This window comes from Rhincodon typus, chromosome 30 (genome assembly GCF_021869965.1).
Source record: "Rhincodon typus isolate 14 chromosome 30, sRhiTyp1.1, whole genome shotgun sequence".
Classification (NCBI taxonomy): Eukaryota; Metazoa; Chordata; class Chondrichthyes; order Orectolobiformes; family Rhincodontidae; genus Rhincodon; species Rhincodon typus.
The window spans coordinates 23,567,006-23,589,890 of NC_063361.1; the positions used below are offsets into that span (position 1 = coordinate 23,567,006).

At 41.2% G+C, this 22,885-nt stretch overlaps 1 protein-coding gene across 6 annotated transcripts in view; it reads left to right on the forward strand.

Moving 5' to 3' along the window:
- The window catches only part of etv4 (ETS variant transcription factor 4), a 97,940-nt gene that overhangs the window by 60,665 nt on the left and 14,390 nt on the right, over nucleotides 1-22,885 (forward strand). For 5 of the 6 annotated variants that reach the window (XM_048614729.1, XM_048614732.1, XM_048614730.1 and 2 more), the window contains 3 exons: nucleotides 7,276-7,344; nucleotides 12,992-13,060; nucleotides 19,044-19,213. In XM_048614729.1, coding sequence (XP_048470686.1) covers nucleotides 7,276-7,344; nucleotides 12,992-13,060; nucleotides 19,044-19,213 — 308 coding nt within the window. The remainder of the gene's footprint in view (nucleotides 1-7,275; nucleotides 7,345-12,991; nucleotides 13,061-19,043; nucleotides 19,214-22,885) is intronic. The other variant, XM_048614731.1, reaches the window with a different exon arrangement.

The following is a 22,885-nucleotide window of genomic DNA, read 5'->3' on the forward strand; positions in this document are numbered from 1 at the left end:
GGACATGTCGTCTGAGGAATGGGAGGGGGAGTTGAAATGGTACGCGATTGGGAGGTGCAGTTGTTTATTGCGGACCGAGCATGGGTGTTCTGCAAAGCGGTCCCCGAGCCTCCGCTTGGTTTCCCCGATGTAGAGGAAGCCACACTAGGTACAGCGGATACAGTATACCACATTGGCAGATGTGCAGGTGAACATCTGCTTGATGTGGAAAGTCTTCTTGGGGCCTGGGATGGGGGTGAGGGAGGAGGTATGGGGGCAATTGTAGCACTTCCTGCAGTTGCAGGGAAAAGTGCCGGGTGTGGTGGAGCTGGAGGGGAGTGTGGAGCGGACAAGGGAGTCACGGAGAGAGTGGTCCCTCCGGAAAGCAGATAAGGGTGGGGAGGGAAAGATGTCTTTGGTGGTGGGGTCGGATTGCAGATGGCGGAAGTGTCGGAGGATGATGCGTTGGATCCGGAGGTTGGTGGGGTGGTACGTGAGGACGAGGGGGATTCTTTTTTGGTTCTTATTGTGTGGACGGGGTGTGAGGGATGAGTTGCGGGAGATGTGGGAGGCACGGTTGAGGGCGTTCTCGACCACCGAGGGGGGGAAGTTACGGTCCTTGAAAAACGAGGACAACTGAGATGTACGGGAGTGGAATGCCTCATCCTGGGAGCAGATGCGGCGGAGGCGAAGGAATTGGGAATAGGGGATAGCATTTTTGCAGGAAGGTGGGTGGGAGGAGGAGTATTCTAGGTAGCTGTGGGAGTCGGTGGGCTTGAAATGAATATCGGTTTCTCAGTGGTTGCCCGATATGGAGACAGAGAAGTCATACCTCCTCCCTCACCCCCATCCCAGGCCCCAAGAAGACTTTCCACATCAAGCAGATGTTCACCTGCACATCTGCCAATGTGGTATACTGCATCCGCTGTACCCGGTGTGGCTTATCTACATCGGGGAAACCAAGCGGAGGCTCGGGGACCGCTTTGCAGAACACCTACGCACGGTCCGCAATAAACAACTGCACCTCCCAATCACGAACCATTTCAACTCCCCCTCCCATTCCTCAGACGACATGTCCATCCTGGGCCTCCTGCAGTGCCACAACGATGCCACCCGAAGGTTGCAGGAACAGCAACTCATATTCCGCTTGGGAACCCTGCAGCCCAATGGTATCAATGTGGATTTCACAAGTTTCAAAATCTCCCCTCCCCCTACCGCATCCCAAAACCAGTCCAGCTCGTCCCTGCCTCCCTAACCTGTTCTTCCTCCCACCTATCCCCTCCTCCCACCTCAAGCCGCACCTCCATCTCCTACTGACCAACCTCATCCCGCCCCCTTGACCTGTCCGATATCCCTGGACTGACCTATCCCCTTCCTAACTCCCCACCTACACTCACCTTTACTGGCCCCATCCCCGCCTCTTCGACCTGTTTGTTTCCTCTCCACCTATCCTCTCCTCTATCCATCTTCTATCCGCATCCCACTCTCTCCCTATTTATTTCAGAACCCCCTTCCCCTCCCCCTTTTCTGATGAAGGGTCTCGGCCCGAAACGTCAGCCTCTCTGCTCCTATGATGCTGCTTGGCCTGCTGTGTTCGTCCAGCCCTGCACCTTGTTGTCTCGGATTCTCCAGCATCTGCAGTTCCTACTATTTCATGACAATGGGGAGGGCAGGATCTTGGTGCAGGCAGGTTTATCTGAACAGAACATTGTGTATGTGTAGAATCAAAGCATCTTGTTGCCACTGCAGCTCTAATTCTGCCAGTATGTAATCCTGGAAAGCACATGCAGAGATGGCACATGGAGGAAGTTCGGGGCTCGTAGTTTTCTGAGTGTCTGTTGAAGATGCTGTGTCACAACGTAAGATCCAAATGTAGCTGACTTCCAATGATACACCACTCCATTAGCAAGTGTGTCATACACTGTCTTCAACAGTGCCTCGTGCTCTGATATGCTTGGTCTGTTTTGTTTACACCATAGCAAACTGCAGGGCAATACTGTAATCTGAGGGTTTTGCTGACATAAAGCATTTAAACTGAATGGTGAAGTAATTACCCTGGTCCTGCTGAATTGCTGTTTGTAATATCCTCTTGCCAGCCAGATATTACTCTATATCTCACCTTTTTTAGACTGTAATTCTGTTTAAAATTTTACATTAACTTTTATTGAAGAATATGATTCTGAAGTGTGAAGTGGTCGTCTTCAAATCTTTTGATTGTTCATAGCAAACCTCCCAAGTTTAGGTTTAAACATATCTCACTTTATGGTTGTTGACAGGTTGTGGCTTTATTTCTTGTTCCTTTTATATTCTTTTGATTTTTTTAAGGGTTTGTACAGCACTGTTTTCTGCAAAATTAGCGAGCCCACTTCAACTAGAAAGCCTGTTAACAGACAGCATGTCTGCTTGTTTGTTGTTACCCTTCAGGTAACGGAAGTTTGCGGCACTTATTCACTCCACTGAGCTCTTTTGTTACGCTACCCTCAATGACTGCCCCTCCTCTGGGAACAGTCAGTAGGGGCTTGTTTTTCTGTGAATGGAGTTAGCAGCATTTCATTCATAAAATGGAGGGCTGAAAGACTAGAATTCCCAGCTGGAATTTCTGTGGTGTAGTATTTCACCAGACGCTTCCTCTATAAGGGCACATGACTTCACCAGGGTTAAATGAGCATGCCCAGTGAAACTGGAGACAGTGCTAAACATCTCAGCTCCTAAAAGACTTGGCCAGATGTTAGTTTGGCGACAGTCTGGTGGAGTGCATTTGCTGCGATTTTTTTAAAAAACTTTTTTAAAGTGACATTTTTTTTACTAAAACTTGCTCCTACCCTCTCCCGAGGGTGCTTGCTTTTGCTGGGATACATTCCAGAGATGCCAGCCTGCCTCAGGCACTATATGCAAATGACCATTCAATGTGCATGAGTCTAGACGGTGGGTGGCTAAAGGCTAATCATTCTCAGGAGGCATTGTAGCTGAACTCGAGTTACATTTTATGTGCCATCCAGTGAATCCTGCAGTTAGGATGGAAACCCCACCTTAATTTTTCCTCCTTTGTTTAGAGAAGTTTGAAGCCAAATTTTGTATCCCTTTGCAATCATCATTTAAAGGGTTTGGAGGGGAACTTGGCTGGGGATGAGAGGAGCAGATAATTCAAACAGATGAAGAATTCCTCTCCTTTCTTAGTCCGTGTTGTTGCAACTGGTGCCAGATGAGCAGCAGTTTGGATTCTGTAACTACCAGCTAAATCTCAGGGCTGAAGACTGATTGGTCATCCAGTGGTGTCAATACTGATTTAGCCAGTGGCCTTGGCTGCACTGAATATCTGTGGTAAGGAGTATTAATAAGATCTGGGCGGGCAGCAGGGCATCCTGTAGGCCAGAGCCTGATGATGCTCACTAACCTATTCACTTGTATGCTTTCACATTTGGCTTTTATTTGATCATTCAATGTAGGCATTTATTACACATCCCTAACGGACCTTGATAAGTTGGTGGTGACCTGTTGTCTTAAACTGTGTAATCCATCTGGTGTGGGCCCACACCATTGCTGGAAAAGTGTTTGTGTGAGCGTGCACGCGTGTGTGTGTGTTTGGATTACCTTGGACCTCCCCTTGCCTGACTCTGTCAGATGCTGCAGTCTGTCCAACTATTAACTGTGTTGGATCTACATGTAGGAATGCACCATTGCAAAATGTGTCACATCATTGTCAGTGTTTGGTGGGTGGTGATGGTGGGGAACCTTGTCTTGTGCGTCAATTTCTGCCGTCTAATGTGGTGGCCTGGCAAACGAGCATGTATCCAGGATAAACCTGGACTCTCATGCCTTGTTTAATGCATCTGCAAAATTCTTTCATATTTTTAAAAGTAAAAATGCTTTAAACAGTCATCTTTCCCACTCCCTCCTGTGTTCCCAAAATAGAAACAGTCATAAGAGTTTTTACCTTCCTGAGTCATGGGGTAATGTGACCAGTACTGGGACCCTTGCTGTGATCAAATGAGAGAATTGTGCAAATGGAACGCTCCCCAGACTTGTATATGAAAGAGACTGGTGGTCTAGTTGTGTGATGACTAAGCTGCAATGTTCTACAATTATATCTCAGTACCCGTTATTTATTGTAATGATCTACAAATTCTCTCTGCAATTCAGCACAGGGTATTTTTTTTTGTTTGATTTGTGGTCAGTGTTGTGCCTTCAGTGGAAAAAAAATCATGATGAATGGTGAGCTATTTGTGGGGAATTTCCTATTGTGTGACCTTTTACATTGAATAGATTCCCTTTTATGGTCTGGGTTGATTGATACGTAAACTGTTTGTACACTTGATTTAGCCAGAGACTGACTTTATTTTCACAGCTTTATTAACCTTTTAATGACTGCAAGGATCTATTTTGTTGATCACTGTGTACTCCAATTCCTCAAATGGAAAGTATGAGCACCAGTGGTAACTGTGTCTCTAACTGTTATGATCTGAGGTTTGATTGCTACTTAGAAAGCTGATGTCAATCAGGAATAGAGGGTGATGCACATTATCTGTCTGCATCACTTAAATTAATTAGCTACGTCACGTTTAAGTATGAGTTCATTAAGAAGGCCATTGGAGAGAGTGTGTGCGTATGTGTGTATATGAGTCAATCTAAGGTTCTACTGTGCTGCCCTTGCCTAGCCAGCTCGAATGGTCCATCACCATTCACATTTTCATGCTGCAATCTACAGATCACTACCAGGACAATGATACCAATTCATTAACAAATTAGCCACACCCAAACATACCCCAAACATACCTTCCAGGTGAAGCAACACTTCACCTGCACTTCCCAGAATCTGGTCTACTGCATTCGCTCTTCTACACTGGGGAAACGAAGTGTAGACTTGGCGACCACTTCGCAGAATATCTATGGTCTGCTCGCAAAAAAGACCCTGAACTACCTGTTGCCTGCCACTTCAACGCACCACCCTGTTCCCTGGCCAACATCTCCGTCTCTGGCTTGCTACAGTGTTCCAATGAAGCCCAATGCAAGCTGGAGGAACAACACCTCATTTTCCGCTTGGGGACCCTACAGCCCTCTGGACTCAATATTGAGTTTAATAATTTTAGGGCCTAAACACTCCCATGTCCCAGCTCCCCACCCCACACACCAGGCCTTGTTACCACATAGCCTGCCACTACACACCCCCTGTTGTTAGTCACTAACAGTCCCCATTAACAACTATTCACCCTCCCAGCCTGATCGTTAGCAACTCCTTTGTCTGTCCAATTGTCTTTCGCTCTCTTTGGGCTCTATCCTATCGTTTACTCCCTACCCACCCAACTCCCTATTTTCTGCATATCAACGGATGTTTTCCCAGCCACCATCAGTTCTGAGGAAGGGTCACCGGACCCAAAACGTTAACTCTGTTTTCTCCTTCACAGATGCTGCCAGACCTGCTGGGCTTTTCCAGCAACTTTGTTTTTGTTCCTGATTTACAGCATCCGCAGTTCTTTTGGTTTTTATTCAATGATAAAGACAGAGATGTTTTTATTTGGTTTACTCAAGAAATACAGAATATTTTTATAAGTAAAATATGTCAGCTGCTGAAAATTTGAAATAAAAACAAAAGTGCTGAAGAAATTCCATGGATCTGGCAGCACCAGTGGAGAGAGGAACAATTGACATTTTGAGCCTGTGACAATTTTTCAGAAAATGTGAGCCTCAAGAGTCATGTTAGACTCAACAGTAACTGTTTGTCTCTGTTTCTCCTCTGATAATTCCAGACCTGCTGAGTTTCTGCGGCACCTTTTTAATATGATTACACTGTCTCCCTTCTACCTATTTTGTTTCTAGTAACATTTACGCACCTACCTCAGGGAGCTGTTGATTTTGTTGGGTTAGCGTTCTACAAGCCATTCATGCCAGGGCCCTTTTCAATTCATCACATGGGACTAGATATTGAGAGTGATTACAAGCTGCTCATTTTCATGGGGCATCACCACAAAGCCTGATGTGATGTGTGCATGTATGGGTCACTGGCTAATAACTGGGCAAGTCTTGATTTAGTTCTCCCATTCCCTAACCAAAGGACATTGAAGTCCATTCTAAATACCCCTATTGCTGTAGCAAATGGAGATTGGTTCAAATGGAAAAATCTTTTTTTGGTCAGTACAGCTTGTACTTTTTGTCATAGCTAGCTGACTCAACAAATTAGATTCTTGTTTGATTTTTTGCATAAATAAAACATCATAAATAAGCAGGAATGGTCAAATGTAAAACAATAATGATTACGGAAGGTGTTAGTGTCCAGGGAATGGAAAGAGGCTGTGGTTCCATTGGCCAGTTCGCACTAGGGATGGAAGCGTTTTCTTCTCATTCCAGAACATTCAAACTTTTGACTGATTTCTGACTGCAGCACAATCCCAATGTCCAGTTGCCTTGTGGTTGCGTAATATGAATGTGCCTATGGTTCCAAACCTAGCAAGTTGTGGTATTAGTTAGATGTTGCTCTCCCCTATCAACAGGATAGAGGGTTGGGAATCAAGTGTTGGCCTGCTTCCTTTTTACCTTAGTATGAGGAGTTAAGTCCTGTGGTGAGTTTATTCATGATTAAACATGATTCGGCTTTGGAGCTGAGCTTGAGCATTTTAAATAGAGCCATAGAGATGTACAGCAGGGAAACAGACCCTTCAGTCTAACTTATCCATGCCAACCAGATATTCTAAATTAATCTAGTTCCATTTGCCATTGGCCCATATCCCTCTGAAACGTTCTTATTCATGTACCCATCCAGATGCCTTTTAAATGTTATAATTGTACCAGCCTCCATCACTTCCTCTGGCAGCCTGTTCTATACACCCACCAACCTCTGCTTGAAAAGGTTACCCCTAAGGTTCCTATAAATCTTTCCCCATTCACTTTAAACCTGTGTCCTCTAGCTTTGGACATCCCCCACCCTGAGAAACAAATAGCCATGAACACATTGCCTTTATTATAGCTTACAAATCTCAAATTGGTTATCTTGTATCACACACCGTTATAGTAGGATGAAATTGTATATAGAATACAGTGCAATTTAGATCTCACATTTTTTACTACTTTTTAAATTTGCACTTTTTTAATAGTTAGATTATTCTTTTGATGCATGATGCTACATTTATTCTGTTTTTGGACTAATTTGAATGAAATAGCTTCTATAGAGTCCTCTTAGAGATGCAACATATTGATCAATCTGTTAAACTAGATCTGTTTAAGGTTACTCGTGCCTGTGATATACTTGTGGAAAGACAGGACTCCACTATATAACTGATAATGCACTTTTTCCCTTTCTCCTAGATATTCCTGGCTGTCCTTCTATGTACATGCCTGGTGAAGGTTATGCAAATCAGTCCAGCAACCTGGAAGGTAAGACATCTGTAAAATGCAAGTTCTTTCAGGATATTAACTTCTCTGAATATAGAACACTGCTCTGTGAAATGACATTGGACCAGTCCAAAAATTGTGCTTAATGTCCAGTGTGTGTGTCTTGTACTCATAAATACGTATGTGCTGGAATCAGCCAGATGGACTGCAAAGAACTTTACAAGTCCTGTACATTCCCATTTACTGGTGCAATGTTTACACTTTTTCTTCTAACATTTTAAGACAGTGGATTGTTAAAGTAAGTAGTTTAAATGTACAATTGAATAAGGATGTTGCTAATTATATTTGTGTAACATTTGAGATGAATTTTCTGATTAGCTTTCAATTCACTCATGAATTTTCTTTTCACTGCTTTTTCTTCCTGAAAAGTTTGCAGTCAGTTCCTTTGGTTAAACAAGTATAATAGTTTCTGTAACAAGTTGAGTGCAAAAAATGAGATTTTCCGATCTCTCTCCCTCCTATTTTGAAGGAGCTCCCAAGTGTGTTTAACGGCCAGATTATTCTTCTAGCACCAATTTGAAAGTGATTTTTTTTATTCATTGGATGATGGCATCACTGGCCAGGCAGCGTTTATTGCCCATCCCTAATTGCCCAGAGGGCAGTAGTTAAGAGGCAACCACATTGCTGTGGGTCTGGAGTCACATGTAGACCAGTCCAGGTAAGAATGGCAGTTTCTTTCCCTAAAGGACATTAGTAAACCAGATGGATTTTTCCCAACAATTGACAATGGATTCATGGTCATCATTAAACTCTTAATTCCAGATGCATGTTGAATTCAAATTCCACCATTTGCCATGGCAGGATTCGAACTGGTCCCCAGAATATTATCTGGGTCTCTGGATTAACAGTCCAGCAATAATACGACTAGGCCATCGCCTCCATAGATTGTTGGCTGACCATATGATGAGGGGTGATTAAGAAGGCAAACTTGACTCCTCTCCTTGTCTGGCAAAGTCATAATCATCAGAAATTTGGAACAGAGACTCTTTCTTTACTAGATCTCCCCTGTGTCCCAGAGTCAATGTGAGCGGTAGTACCTCATAAGCAGAGATCAGTTAACTCTGTACAGGTTATTGTGAATGCTGTATTTACTAACTGAACCTCAGGGAGGCATATAAAAGAGACCCTAAGGCCATTTTGCCCATCGTGTCTGCCCTCCAGGCTGATCTCATAATCCTCAACTCCACTTTTCCTGCCTTATCCCCATAACCCTTGGCTCACTTAATGATTAAAAATGTCTGTCTGAATAAACTTAACGATACAGCCTTGGCAGCTTGTTGCGGTAAAGAATTCCACAGATTGACCACCCTTTTGAGGGAAGAGAATCCTCGTCACCTGTCTTAAAATCTTGAATAGTAGGTTCAGTACACCTTTCATATCTCAGTTTTCCTCAACTTGCAGTTGAACTCTTCACTCTACACTCAGCTAACACTTGACCATTTTATGACAGAGGATAGACTCTGTAGGCAGAATATCTAAGTCTGTTTGGAGAACTGCCATGTTGTGATGCTGGTGTTTTCTAGTCTGGGTGAGGGGCACGGTTATTGCATTATGCATTACTATGTAAATGAGTCTGCCAAAAAACATGGTGCAGCATAGCTCATGACAGGTTTATGAAGATGCCACATGTCAAGACTGTCCTTAGTTTACGAGACTACCAAGTTATATAGTCCAAGCCGATCCACTTTTTAACAAATATCAGCCTGCAGCAATCGTCGGCTTAAACAGTGGCCTTTTGCCACTGGAGTTCAGTGTTAAATCAGGCTGTCACTGTTGGAATAAAATTTAGGTTCTTCTTGAGTGGGCTCAGTGTTGTTCCTGCTAGTTAACCCACAGCAGAAAGCTACCCCAATGTGGTATCAATTGGAGCCGTATCATCAAGCTTGCAGAATGTGAGTATGGGGTGTGTAAACTCTTACTGCTGCTGTGCAGCTGGCTGTTGCTAGCACTGAATAACAAAGTACTTGAATAAAAGGGGGAACTTAATCACACTGAGCTCCCTTGAGGATTGGGCATGCCAGGAGCCTGTGTCTGTCCAGGAAGCTGTGCTATCAGCAACACCAGGCACCTCCAGACCTGATTGGGATTGTGTGTCTATAAGTTAGCCCGCCCACTTCACACCCCCTACACTTGATGTCATTCATGCATTTTTGTCAAAAGTCAATTTCCTGGCAAGGACAAAGCTTTAAGGTGAATAATTGTGCACAAGCAACAAAGCATGACCGTTTTAAGCACTAATGCTGCAATTTTTCTATCAGCACCTGAGTAAATGCAGCAGGGATTTGATGGAGACTATTACAGCAGAGCCTCCTGCCTCATGGTGTATGACTCTAATAGATAATATCAATTGTTGAATAATCAAAAATCCACAAGCTTTGCTCCCCAGTAGATCATTGGATGATTATTTGGGTAGAAGTGGTGTTTGGGGTTATGGGGAAAAGGGTGGGGTAAAAGTCCTAGGTAATAGAACTGGCACAGGCATAATGGGCTGAATGGTCTCCTTCAGTGTCATGTCAATTCTGTGGTTCTGCGAACGGCATAGCGGAACTCCAGGTTTATGAATAAAGTCACCTGGACTACAAAGAAAATTGAGTTTAATTTGAGATTCATTTGTCAGCATATGTTATTGCTCAGATGGCTCAGACTGGAAAAGTTGTGAATTGTAAAATTAAAACCTAACAAATCGAGCTCTCACTGTGTACAAAGTTGTTTAAACATTGTTGCTTAGAGGTTTGCAATGATTTACTCAAACATGTTTTTGTTTCCAGATTTGATTAATAATGACCTGTACATTTGATTGATACCTGGGCATTCTTTTTTTGTTTTGTTTTGAAGCAGTAGCCAGTTCTTTGTCAGAACTTTTTTTATTTTCAAATATTTGGGGAAATTAGGGAGGGTTACTTTTTTAAGATACCAGGATTGGCTACAGAAAATGTCAAGAAGCTTGTGACCTCAGAATTTGGCAGTGCTATGACTCTGGGCTTGTGTAAATTCTTCTCTCCTCTTCTGCAAATCTTGTTCCATCAACTACAGGATAAACCAAATGTTTAAAAACTAGTTGTAACACCACTGGGGAATGATTGAATTACTCCTCTTTAGATCTTATTATATATTTCTAGCATGTGTATATAATGGTCACATTTGGACAAGTTGGAAAAATTGCTGAACCTAACAGCACAAAAGAAAATGTTTTAAAAGATTGACCACTTTGTCATTTACCTGTTAATTGTCTCACTGCATTGACAGCTTCCTGAACCTCCTGCCATCATTACAGTTTAAATAACTTCACAAAATGTTATAGACAATATGCCAGAAACAAAGAACAATATTCTTTGCAGTTGCTTTGAACAAAGGTACTGCACCACCTTTTGGACAGTTGAAGAAATGGCTGATGGTAGTGAGGCAGTGGGTAGCTTCTTCCAAGTCATTTCCAAATAGCTTTGTCTGAATGGCCTCACTGAGGATGCTGCTAATACGCCAAGGGAGCAGTCAGTTTCCTGCCTCAGTCTGTAACTATCATTTTTCCCGTCGTGCTGCTCTCCCTGAACTTCCACCTCCTATGGCTGCCACTTAACCTTCCAAAAGGATTTCTGCTTCCCTTCCAAAGCTGACACTAACCTTCCTTAACCTGCATTCATTTCTCACCTGATCCCAAGCCACCTCACCCAGTTTCTTGCCCATTAATCAGCTCCTGAAATTTTTATCTTGTTACCTGAAATGTCTTTCTGCTATCTAAATGCAATGACTTCTTACTTGCATCAGTGATGGGTTGCTATTCATCAGAAGATAATTGCAAATGCAAAGTGGAAGATAAGTTTGGTGTTTTTCTTTTGTAGAACCAATTGACGTTCAAGATCCTCTATCAATTAACTGGCTTGTCTACAATTTTACTGAAAACTAGTACAGCCAGTTTCTTGATCACGTCCCAATATAGTGGACTTTTAATATTCAGCTCCGTTGTTCTAATCATATTCTTGGGATTTTGTTTGGTAATTGATTACACTTAAATGATTAATATTATATAAGTGCAAGTTGCTAATTTTGTTATAGTGACTGAGTTCCTGAGGTAACCGCCTTGTTTATTAATAGCAGTTTATAATTGCAGTGGAAAATGTTTCTTTGGTGTATTTTCCGTACCTATTAATCTTGACTGACTGTTTGTTTGTTTATTTTATATGGCAAGCAGCACTGTCTTCTGAATGAGAAGCTAAACCTGTCTGTTCAACTGTATGTTTTAAACAAAAAGTCTGACACTAATACAAGAGAAGTTCTCTCAATCAGTGGAAACAGAATATTCAATCCTTGCTATTTGAGAGACCTTTATATAGCTAAACTGCTGTATTGATCTAGATAACACAATTGACTGGGGATTTTGGAGCAAAGGATATACTCAAATTAGAATTAGACCTTTTTCGGGAGGGAAGTCAGAAAGCATTTCTTCACACAAAAAGTGTAGTGTCAATCTAGATGACTTTAGAAAAAGTGATGTTGGTGTTAACTGAAATTTTCAAGGTTGAGATCAATGTGTTTCATGTATCGAGAAATATGGAACAAGGATAAACAGTTGAGGTGCAGATCACCAATGATCTGTCAGTGGCTGTATGGTAAGTTCAAAAGAAATCAGAAAATGAGGAAACAAATCATAAGTGTAAGGTCCTCTAATTATTATATAAATATAAAGGATATAGTTTCCAAAGTCAACATCTATACTTAACGTATGTATAATATATTTTGAAGTACACACTAAACAGTTATGGCATTAACAATAGACATCAGGAGTGAGAGAGAGAGAGAGAGTACAAATCGGATCTGAGCCAAGATAAAGACGATTTACAACTTCCATTCAGCAATCCAGGCTCTTGTCTTAAAGAACTGTTTGCCCTTTAGTCAAGTTGCTCTCCCTTGAAAATGTAAACATACCAAGAGGAACATCACTAACATTCTGAGAACTACTTCATAAAGTCCATCTATTTCCATGCCTGGGAATGTTTTGAACACAGCAAGTAGTTAGTTATCAAAGTTAAGAGTTGCATTTTCTTACAAAATAATTATGGGACAATTGAATCCTGCTGTATGGTAATGTAACTCATGAACTCAAATGTTAATATTGTCACAAGGGAATGGCAGCTCATTACACTGTCATTTGCTATTCATGATGAAGATAGTTGTTATCATCCTCTTTAAGTGTAGGAAACTAAGGCTTGCTTGACCTAGCATGGTGGAGGAAACCACTTCCTGGTTCAGGTAGAAGAGTTTCTTGCAAATAAGATATAGTCTGTTGTAAAGTAGCAAGTAGTCACAGGTTACATCAGTGAAAGACACTGTTGCAGATACTTTGAGGACTGCCAATTGTTAGGTCTTGCTCCTTTGAGATTCTAAGCTGTTGTGCCACATGACATCATAGTGGATGGTGCTAAGGCACTTCTTGCTCCTTTCAAACCCTGAGACAACAAACATAACTTAACTCCACCATTGTAATACCTTGAATCTATCCTTACCACATTGCTTCCAACATCAGTCAGTCCCTGGGGTTGATTATCTCGTATCACCTTTTAATATTAAAATGATTGACAAGGCATTGGATTGAGGCAGGCAATAAAATTGCTAATGTTGCTTCTGTACATTCCAGGCTTTTCATATGAGAAACAGCTGAGACCTTACAGTGACGATGCATCTGTGGTTCCTGACAAACTTGAAGGTTAGGACTTTCGACTGTATCACAGTGGGTGAATGGTGCATCAATTTTTCAATAAACTGAAAATCAAAAACTCTGGTTTATGGTGTGAAATGCATAAGTTTTTACAAATTCCATTTGCAATTGCATTTCTTCAATTTTCTAAATGCAATATTTGTTTTAAATATGCAGAATGTGAAGAAGCAAAGCAACTTGCTTGATTGCTAAAATTCAACTGGGGGCTGCAATGTTGAATGCATAACTTTGCATGAGGTGTACTGTTTTCACGGTCAATGGACGTTGAATTCTTCCTCATCAATATTTTTGACTGTTGGCTTCTAATCCTCCAAGTGTCAGGTTGGACACCATTGTCTGATTTTAACATGGTTCCATTTTCACTGCTCCATTAGTTTTCATCCCTTCAGTTACTACAGCCATAAGGCTCCAGAATTACCTTACTAAACCTCTCTACTTCTGTCTGCTACTTTTTGAGGCATTCCTTAAAATCCACCTCTTGCCAAACATTTGTTCATCCACTTTTTTTGGACAAATATTTTGACTTGCCTAATTATGTCTTGTCCAACCTATTAAGTAACTGGATGCCAAATTTTGTTTGTTAATCACAACTAGGAAGCACGTTACAAAAATGTACTAAATTAATACAAGTTGTTTTCGGTTTTTTTTATTCATTCACGGGACGAGGGCGTCACTAGCTAGGCAGCATTTATTGCCCATTCCTATTTGCCCAGGGGGCAATTAAGAGTCAACCACATTGCTGTGGGTCTGGAGTCACATGTAGGCCAGACCAGCTGAGGATGGCAGTTTCCTTCCCTAAAGGACGTTAGTGAACCAGATGGGTTTTTCCGACAATCAACAATGGATTCATGGTCATCAGTAGATTCTTAATTCCAGTTATTTATTGAATTCAGATTCTACCATCTGCCACAGTAAGATTCGAACCTGGGTCAACCAGAATGTTATCTGGATCTCTGGATTAACAGGCCAGCGATAATGTCACTAGGCCATCGCAACATAATTTTAACCTTCCCACACTCACCATTTTCCACTCGGCGTAAAGCACATATAATTTAACTGTGTGCAGAACTCAACTCACTGGCCTTGGGTCACAGAAAATTCCCTTTGAAGATGATTTTAAACTATTACCTGGATTCTGTTTAATTTCGATCTTCATTTAAAGAAATTACTTGACACCCTGTGCAGTTATACTGTGACACTGATGTAATGCAAGTATCCTTTTCTCTTTGGAAGTGGTCTTGCACCTAATTCAGAACTCATGCTATCCTGATTGAAACCAATGTTCTCTTGTGAGAATGCAAAATGTGCAGAGTAACTGTACTATAAGCAGGGTCAGGCAGCCTGCTAGCTCCGTTGATTAGAGTGAACACTGGGTTCTATCCCCCAGACAGGTGAGGTAGTTCTTGGCTGCCTCTTGCTGTGCCCCATAATGATGTCATTGCGTTAAGCCATGATTAGCAACCCTACATGACAAGGGAAAGATGAGCAGCGCCAAGTTTCCTTTTTCATTACTGTGCTTTCTGGGATGGCTTTTTGGAAATCACAGCATTTCTGTCCATTCCTCTCAAACCCATAAACCAGGCATTAACTATAAAGTATTTGCATGCAATTTCCTCTACTGATATGAATATGAAGTCCATAAGAGTTATAGAATGGGAACAAATTTGGATCTGATTGAGATTGTGGAGTAATTGAAACCAGTGAGCCATATAACTGAGTGGAATGGCATTTCTTGGTATCATGGTAGTATCATTGGGCTGATAGGCAGAGACCCAGGCTGATGCTCTGTGTTCAAATCCTACCATGGCAGCTGATGGAATTTAAAACTTCAATCAATTAATTTGGAATTGAAAACTACTGTCAGTAGTGGTAACCATAGTAACATAATTATCAAAACCCATCTGGTTAACTAAGAAAAGGATTTGCTGTTCTTGCCTGGTTTGTCCTACATGTAACTCCTGTCCCACACCAAGTGGTTGACTCCCAATTACCCTCTGAAACAGCTGGGCTAGTCACTCCATTCAGAGGCAATTAGGAATGGATGACAAATACTGCCTTTAAGCACATCTGAGGTAAGATAATTCAGTAAATAGTTTGATTTTAATCAGGGGAAGTAAACTGTTTTCCAAAGAAGGTAAATGAGTGCCTCCAATAACTACTTGTCTATATGCTGAATATTCAACAGTTTTTTTTTTAAACTTGTTGATTCCAGTTCAAGTACAGGAAATGTTTCTGTTTTTGTGTGTACTTTACCATGCGATGTCAAACATCCATTTTCATCTGTTCAGTTCAATGCCAAATCAAAAGCAGTATTAGGGCATTCTGCTGTTTTATTTTTCTGATCCTACTGGCATGGTCTCTTTTGAAAAGGAGAAGGTGGAGATTTATAAAGAGCTGAAAATGGAGAGAAGCATCCCCATGCAATAAGTTGACTTTTAGAATTTCGTAAACATTTTTTTGGACAAATATTTTCACTTGCCTAATTATGTCTTGCCCCACTGACTTAGCAGGCACTGATGATTTACCAGTCAGGGTCCTCCCAACTGATGTGTTTGGAAGAGGAGGCTTCTTGTCTCCCAATTATCTGCAAAGCAAGCTGCAATGGCCTCCTGTTGGTCAATGCCATTGTTAATGAAGGCTGAGCTTCCCAAAGAATCTGAAACGGCAGATCGCTCACATTTGAGATGTGAATGCTTATCTAGCCTGAATACTCTTCAGAAAAACCCTGGCTACACCATCTATTGTGCTGCTTGGTGGAAGACCAAGAACTAGCATTATTGCTGCTTTGGTTGTTGGTGTGACAACAAACATCCATAATTCATTAGCATTTCTTTTAACTGTGAATGTGGTTAACAATATGATAATGGGCGAATCGTGTTTTCGAATTTGAGAAATGGTTGTCGGGCTGGGGATTACCTCCATTAAATAGTGTCATGGGATCTTTCGCATCCTCGTGAACAGGGAGAAGGGGCCTCTATTTAATCCCACATCTAAAAGTCAGCATCTCTGCTGGTTCAGTGATCCCTCTATCATTGGAGACTGGAGTGGAATTAGAACTGGGGACATTTGTGGATCAAGGGTAAGAGTGCTTACCGGTTGAGCCACAGCAAACCTGATTCAATCACCTCACCAACCAGTGCTTTCAGACCCTGGCACAATTACCTGAGAGGAAGCTGATGAGTTGGTCCTGGTTTAGGATCCGGGATTGCACGCAAGGCTGCACACTCTATGAGACCACTCCAAAAACTTTGCAGCATAGAACTCGGTTACACAAACTACGACAGTCAATGTGGCGTAAATACTGGATTGAACCAACCCTGTTTGCAGATATGCTGCAAAGCTGACTTCTGAATGCAAGTGCCACATCAAGTTAGCAGACATTAAACTAGGGTCAGATTCTGAGGGTGCTCCATGAAAAATTTTGCCTGTTTCTGGGGTTTTATTTCTTTTAGTTTTAATCTGTTCCTTCAGCATGGCTTTAAGGGCAGAGACAGCTCCCCACCACTTGCTTTTCCATGGGGAGATTTTCCTTTGATTGTCTTGTGCATTTAGTTCACACGCAATTTTCGTTTTGCTCTTTTGGGTAATTCTCTTCTTTAAGGATAGTAGACTGGTGGAAATACAGAAACCCCAGCACACGTTATTAAAGGGCAGGTGATCCATTTGCCACTTCATCATCCGAAGCCAAAATTGACAGTACCTTCCCCACATGTCTGCTAGACCAATTGAATTTGCACCATCATTTGTGAATTATTATCTAAATGAGAATAGATTACAGAATCAGTTGCCATTTGTCCCTGACTTTTCAGGCAGGTTCATTCCCTATTTTAAACCCCCCAAAAAGGAGTGACTTGCAATGGTTTTCAACAATGACCCAAGAAGAGGGAATAACATTAACATCAACAATGTCAATACTTTCCTTCCTCCTTTGTCTGAGATGGAACATCCCACAGGGAACTGGAGTAATAGAACCCTGAGGACGATAGTAAGAAACTTGCATCACTTCCACAAGCGACAGATTACAAGGATTTTCCACTTTCTCCAGAATGCTCTGCAATAAAGTGTTCCACGTGTACACTGAACTTTGAAACATCAAATATAATTTGCAGGGATGAATGAATGGCCCAGAGTAGTGATTTCATCCAGTTTAAACAATGCAAAGTCAGCCAAAGCAATCAAACCCTTTAGTTGGCTCAGTGTAAGCATCTGTCCATCCTAATCTCAAATGTGAGTTGCCATGATATTTTAGTTCATGCCATTGTGAAACAGGGAGAGTAGGCAAGAGATGCACAACAATATAAACATTAAATAACTTGGCTCAATTACAACATATGATCATTTTTTGTAAAAGAAGGGAATGAAAGTTGTGAATTGACTTTCACATTGAAGCGTTCATGCCAAGAGTTTGTGAGTGATCCAAGTAATTTTGTTAATACAGCTCTTTCACAAACCAAACTGTGCCTAGTTATTACTGGCTGGGCACATTTCCTTTCAATGTACCCAAGTGCATTTTCCATTGGAAACAGTGGCTCAGCCTGACTCCGGTGGGGATGAAGTTTATTACCACTTGCTGAATGCAGTCCAGCACAGGAGCTCACAATGAAGTGTGAACATCGTTATTGTGTTGTGTAATCTTCAGCTAGGATCCCGCAACACTACATTTTATCCTAACTTTTATTTAACAAATGCAATTCCCTGACGTCAAGCAATAACCTTCCCAAACCCGGCAAATTAAACAGCTATTAGTCTGTTGAGATCACACTCTAAGTGAAGAATAAAGGAATTGCCTGTTCCTCCAGGCTTCTGTTGGTCAGTTTATTGGATTAGACCACAATGTGTGTTCTGATTTTCGACTGTTTCATAGTCTCTGTGACATTAGTATTAAAAGCAAAGTGTTTAAAATCCAAATATTTTAATTTATACTTTACTTAGCCTCCATCTGCTAATATTAACAGGTAGTTAGTTTACTTTGGCGTTGAATAGTTGGTACATTCTTCAAATTTCTGAACACTCACTAACCTATATATTCTCAAAACATCAAAATGAAGAAAAGCCACACCTTCAGTGCTACTTTTTTTACAAAAGCTGATAATCATTTAATTAAAAACGAACTTACCATCACCTAAGCCCTACATTTTGATTGATTGAGTTCTATGTCCTTTTATCTTTCATGAAACGTATCCTGCCGGACTGCAGTATTATTGTAATGTATTTTTCTTGCCTGTGCTGCCTCTGCTGTTGCCTAACTCCTTAGGACTGCCCTTCTGAGGCTCCTTGCTGCCGTTTCCAATGCATCTAGCCATATCTCTAGCAACGGTGTCTCTTTCCATGCCTACAAATGCCTCGAGAGGTGTGTTTCCATATCTGCAACTTTTTTGAACTGAACATTGGGAAAATGAAACTGGTTCTCATCCCCTTCGGTTAATGCCGCCTCCTGCCTGGGTTACTGACTCAGGCAGACCTGAAGGCTCATTTTCAGCCTTGAACTGAGCTGAATCCCATGTCCTCTCCATGAATCTGCAGCGGTTAGCCATTACCCTCTGCAATGTGGCTGACCAACAAATTCTATCCCTTTTATTATCTATGAAAGCATTGGAAGGATTTGCAGTTTGGTAATCGAACTGTTGGCCACTTTATAAATGTATCTCACCCGGCCATCAAATCCTGGAGTGAGAATTGAACTTGGAACTCAGAAGCAGTGATGCTACCCATTACGCCATATGACATCCTTTATTCTGCAGCGTATATTTTTAAACAATCTTGATGTTACCTAATCAAAATATTCAATTCATTTTGTATTTTCAGGGCCTTAACTTTTCCCTAGACTTTTCAGTAGGGAAAATGTACAACCAAGCTCTGTACATTTTTTGGAAAATATGACTGCTTGTATGTCATTGCTTATAATCTGGATCAATTTCTTTCGTGGTTTCACTCAGCTAAGTGCAATTAATTTTTTGTTTTCATTTGGCAGGTGACATCAAGCAGGAGATCAGTACATATCGTGACGGCCCTTTATATCAGCGTCGGGGCTCCCTCCAGCTGTGGCAGTTCCTGGTTGCACTCCTGGATGACCCATCCAACTCTAACTTTATTGCTTGGACGGGTCGAGGGATGGAATTCAAACTGGTTGAACCAGAAGAGGTGAGAAAATAGTTTGCCACTTCTTTTTGTAAAACAGCTTTTCATATTTACATAATTATTGCAAATAAGCTAAAGAATGAATGGCTAGAAACTGTTGAGAGGGAGCATCTGAGACGGACTGGGAATTGAACAATAACGTGAGACAGGGAACAAGTAAGGAGATACAGTTTGGAATGGAGGGGAATTAGTTTTTATTTTGAGGGGTACTTTTTCATTCTCATGAGCTCATTATTAACTGATAGTCAGTTGGTAAGAATGCTTTTCGCATTTAGGTTGACACATGGATTATTTTGACTCACACAGAAACAGAATTAGAAGAAGTCATTAACATCTTTGATAATCAACCGTAGCTCATTGCCATTTTCTCTCATTTAATTTATGTTAGTACCTTTTCTCTGACTATTCACCCATGAGTAGATTTTCTGAGGTGATATGGGGCCATCCAGGGATAGAATTGCCCACTGCCCCTGTGTATTTCAAGTGTTGGTCTGGAATGAGCAGCAAGTAAGAGTTCACCCAATGATACTTTGGGAATTCTAGAAAAACAGCAGCTAGTAGTGGAATGCTTAAAGAAGAAGGGTCAGTAAGTGTAGCTGGTGCTGAAGTTAGCAACAGGCTTCCAGGAGATCTTCAGAGAAGTTAGGGCTTACTTTTTTCTTTTCATTTGTTTGCTGCACAGAAAACCAGCAATTTGTCTTTAAAGTCCGAAAAGTGCTTCTCTAAAGTTTAATTTTAAAAATGGTGTTGAACCAAAGGAGGAGATGTTGGGGCTGTTTAATAGTTGATCTGAATGTTGACACCTCTGACAGTGCAGCACTTTCCAAGCTACACTGGAGTGTTAGCCTTGAATTGTGTACTCCAGTGGGACTTGAATCCACAACCTTGTGCTTCAGAAGTAAAGGTACTACTAACTGAGCCACATTAGGAATGGAAAGGCTGTCTGGGTAAAGCAGCAGCACAAGTCTTTGAAGGTGGGAGGAGACCTTGATGAATTGGCAAAGCTATTGGCAAGGTAGGCACGCAGAAATGAGCCCAGAATATGTTAGTATCAAGATGGCAGAGGAGTGGTTCTGCTGCCAGAAGAACAACATTAGAATTCTTATCAGGAGTACATCAAATATTAGGAGCTGGGAAGCAATATTATTCAGAAAAGTTTGAAAATAGTGGGTCAGTTCAAAAGAATTTGGGATTTGAAAGATTTGAGTATTTAAGTTTGTTTTGGGGCGTGTGGCACAATATCATTGGTGCAGACAGGATTTCTTTTCTCTTGGATGAGGTAATGATAAAGTTGCCATCGTCCTACCAGACCGTAGGCTACTCTCTCATTAGACAGAAGCGACTGGTGACAGTTTAACCTGAGGGTCATCATGACTCTGGCAAGAGAAAGGTTGAAAAGGCGAGTTCTTCATGGCAGCCTCAGCCAGTGTAGGAATTGAACCCACACTGTTGGCATCACTGCATCACAAAGTAGCTATCCAGCCAACTGAGCTAGCAAGCACCCAGAACATGGATGAAACTATGACTCGAACCACATGATAAGGTGGGAACCTTTGAAATAGTCCCTTCTTCCTCCACCCATACTGCTTTTCCAGCACCACATCCCTCTTGTTTTGATCAGAATCTGCTTAGCCTTGACTGGACCTTGATCCTCAACCTCAAGCTTAAAAGCATAAGCCATTCACATAAAAACCTGATGAAGCTACATTCTTGGCTGTTGCCAGGAACAAGTTTAAAATTGTTTGCATTTTCAGTGCCTTTAGACAAGTATTGATAATGCCCCTTTTAGTGTCTGGATGGAATCCTCATTCCTTGAGGCTGGGTTTGATGTTTACAGAAACTGTATTGATAAGAAAGAGCAGAGTCTTTTAGAGAGGTTTAAATATGATTGAAAATGTGGAAGAGACAAGATGGGAAAAATTGACAGCGGTAGATGCATCAGGCACAGTTACGGGAGGTACGTATGACACAGAAAATGTGTACATTGGCAAAACTTTTAAATAAAGTAGACTAAGATTGAAAAGAAAATACACATTTGAAAGAAATAATAAAAATACCCGTTATAATTGGCCTGACTGAGCTCGCTTGCCCAGTGCCTGTCACAGCTTTTCTATACATGAGCGGTTAAAGGAGCCATAATACATCAACTACATTGATATTATTTTGATGCACAGTCAGATCATTTTAAAAACAGTCTGTGGTGAATAGTGTTAGGCTACAATGCGGTTTAGTTAGGGAAGGTGCTGTTGAAGAAGGGTACAATCACAAGAGCAATACAGTTCAGGAAGACTGTTCAGCCTTTCATTGTTGATCAATCTGTTAATGGTCTAATTGTGTTTCCCTTCCCATCTCATCCCAGCCAGCTGTTCCTTAAATTACTCCAGTTTTTAATCTCCTGTAACCTACTTAGAATCTGTTTCAAGTGGTGATCTTCTTTGGACAAGGAAATATCTCCATCACCCTTTTGGAAGTTTGAATTTCAGAGATTTTAATTTTCAAGTTTGTTTTAAAACAAACTGATTTTTTTTGCTGTTATGATGTCACCCATGTAGGAGTCAAAACCAATTTGAGGAGGGAGCCATTACATTTCTAACCAGCCTAACACAGGAAAAATGGACCAATTACATTATCAGCTGAAATAGCAACTGAGCTAATATGACAATGTCAAAATCTGACATTTATCACTGGACTGAATCTTTAACACAATCCTAACTACTTAGGAGTAAGACATAAAACTAAATATAGTTTAAAATGTATGAAATTCCACTTTTACGTGAAAAGACTTGTTGGGATTCAAATTCTAAATCATTGATTACTCTTGTGCTGCCTTTGGATATGTAGCCAACCTTTTTGCCCACAGTGACCTCATACCTCTCCCCACCTCCTCAAATCATTGCCTGATTTCATCCCTGCCTCAGTCCATCAGCTGAAGAAACTCATTCGTTGTTACATTTGAATGTGACTGTTTTAATGTACTTTTGCCCAGCACCCAAATTCTTTTCTCTCTCTGTAGACTTGAGCTCATCCAAAACTCTGCTGCCTGTGTCCTAATTTGCAACAAGCTCCATTCATCCATAACTCTGTGCTGTCAATTATGCAATATCTTAAAATTCTTAGCTTTGTTCTCAAATCTCACTGTGGCCTTACCCCTCTCTATCTCTGTAATCTTCTCCAGCACCAAGTAATCTTGCACTTCTCTGCAACACCTACAATTTCAACTGCTCTACCATTGATGGTTGTGCCTTCGATTGTGAGACCCAAACTTTCTAAATCCCTCTACCTCTCATCTCCTTCCTTTCTTCACAACACTCCTTCAAACCTCCCTCTTTGTCCAACTTTTTTGTTTATTTGCCTTAATATATCTTTTGGTGGCTCAGTGTCAAATTTTAGTTTATAATGTTCCTGTGCAGTATCTTGGAACACTTTTTTTTTATTGCATTTAAAGCTGGTAAACTATTGTCGGTGGTCTTGTGGCCCTTCACACGATCAGATCCAAAATCAATTGGAATCCACCCCCGAATGCTTTGTATAAACATCTTGAAGGGAAATTTTACAAAATAGCACTTAGTAGGAACAGATCTTGGGAATTTCACTACACATTCCCCAAATGAGCTGAGTGAAGGAAACAGAGAAATTAACGGTCAATGGATATTTTTTGACCTGGAGGAATGTTTG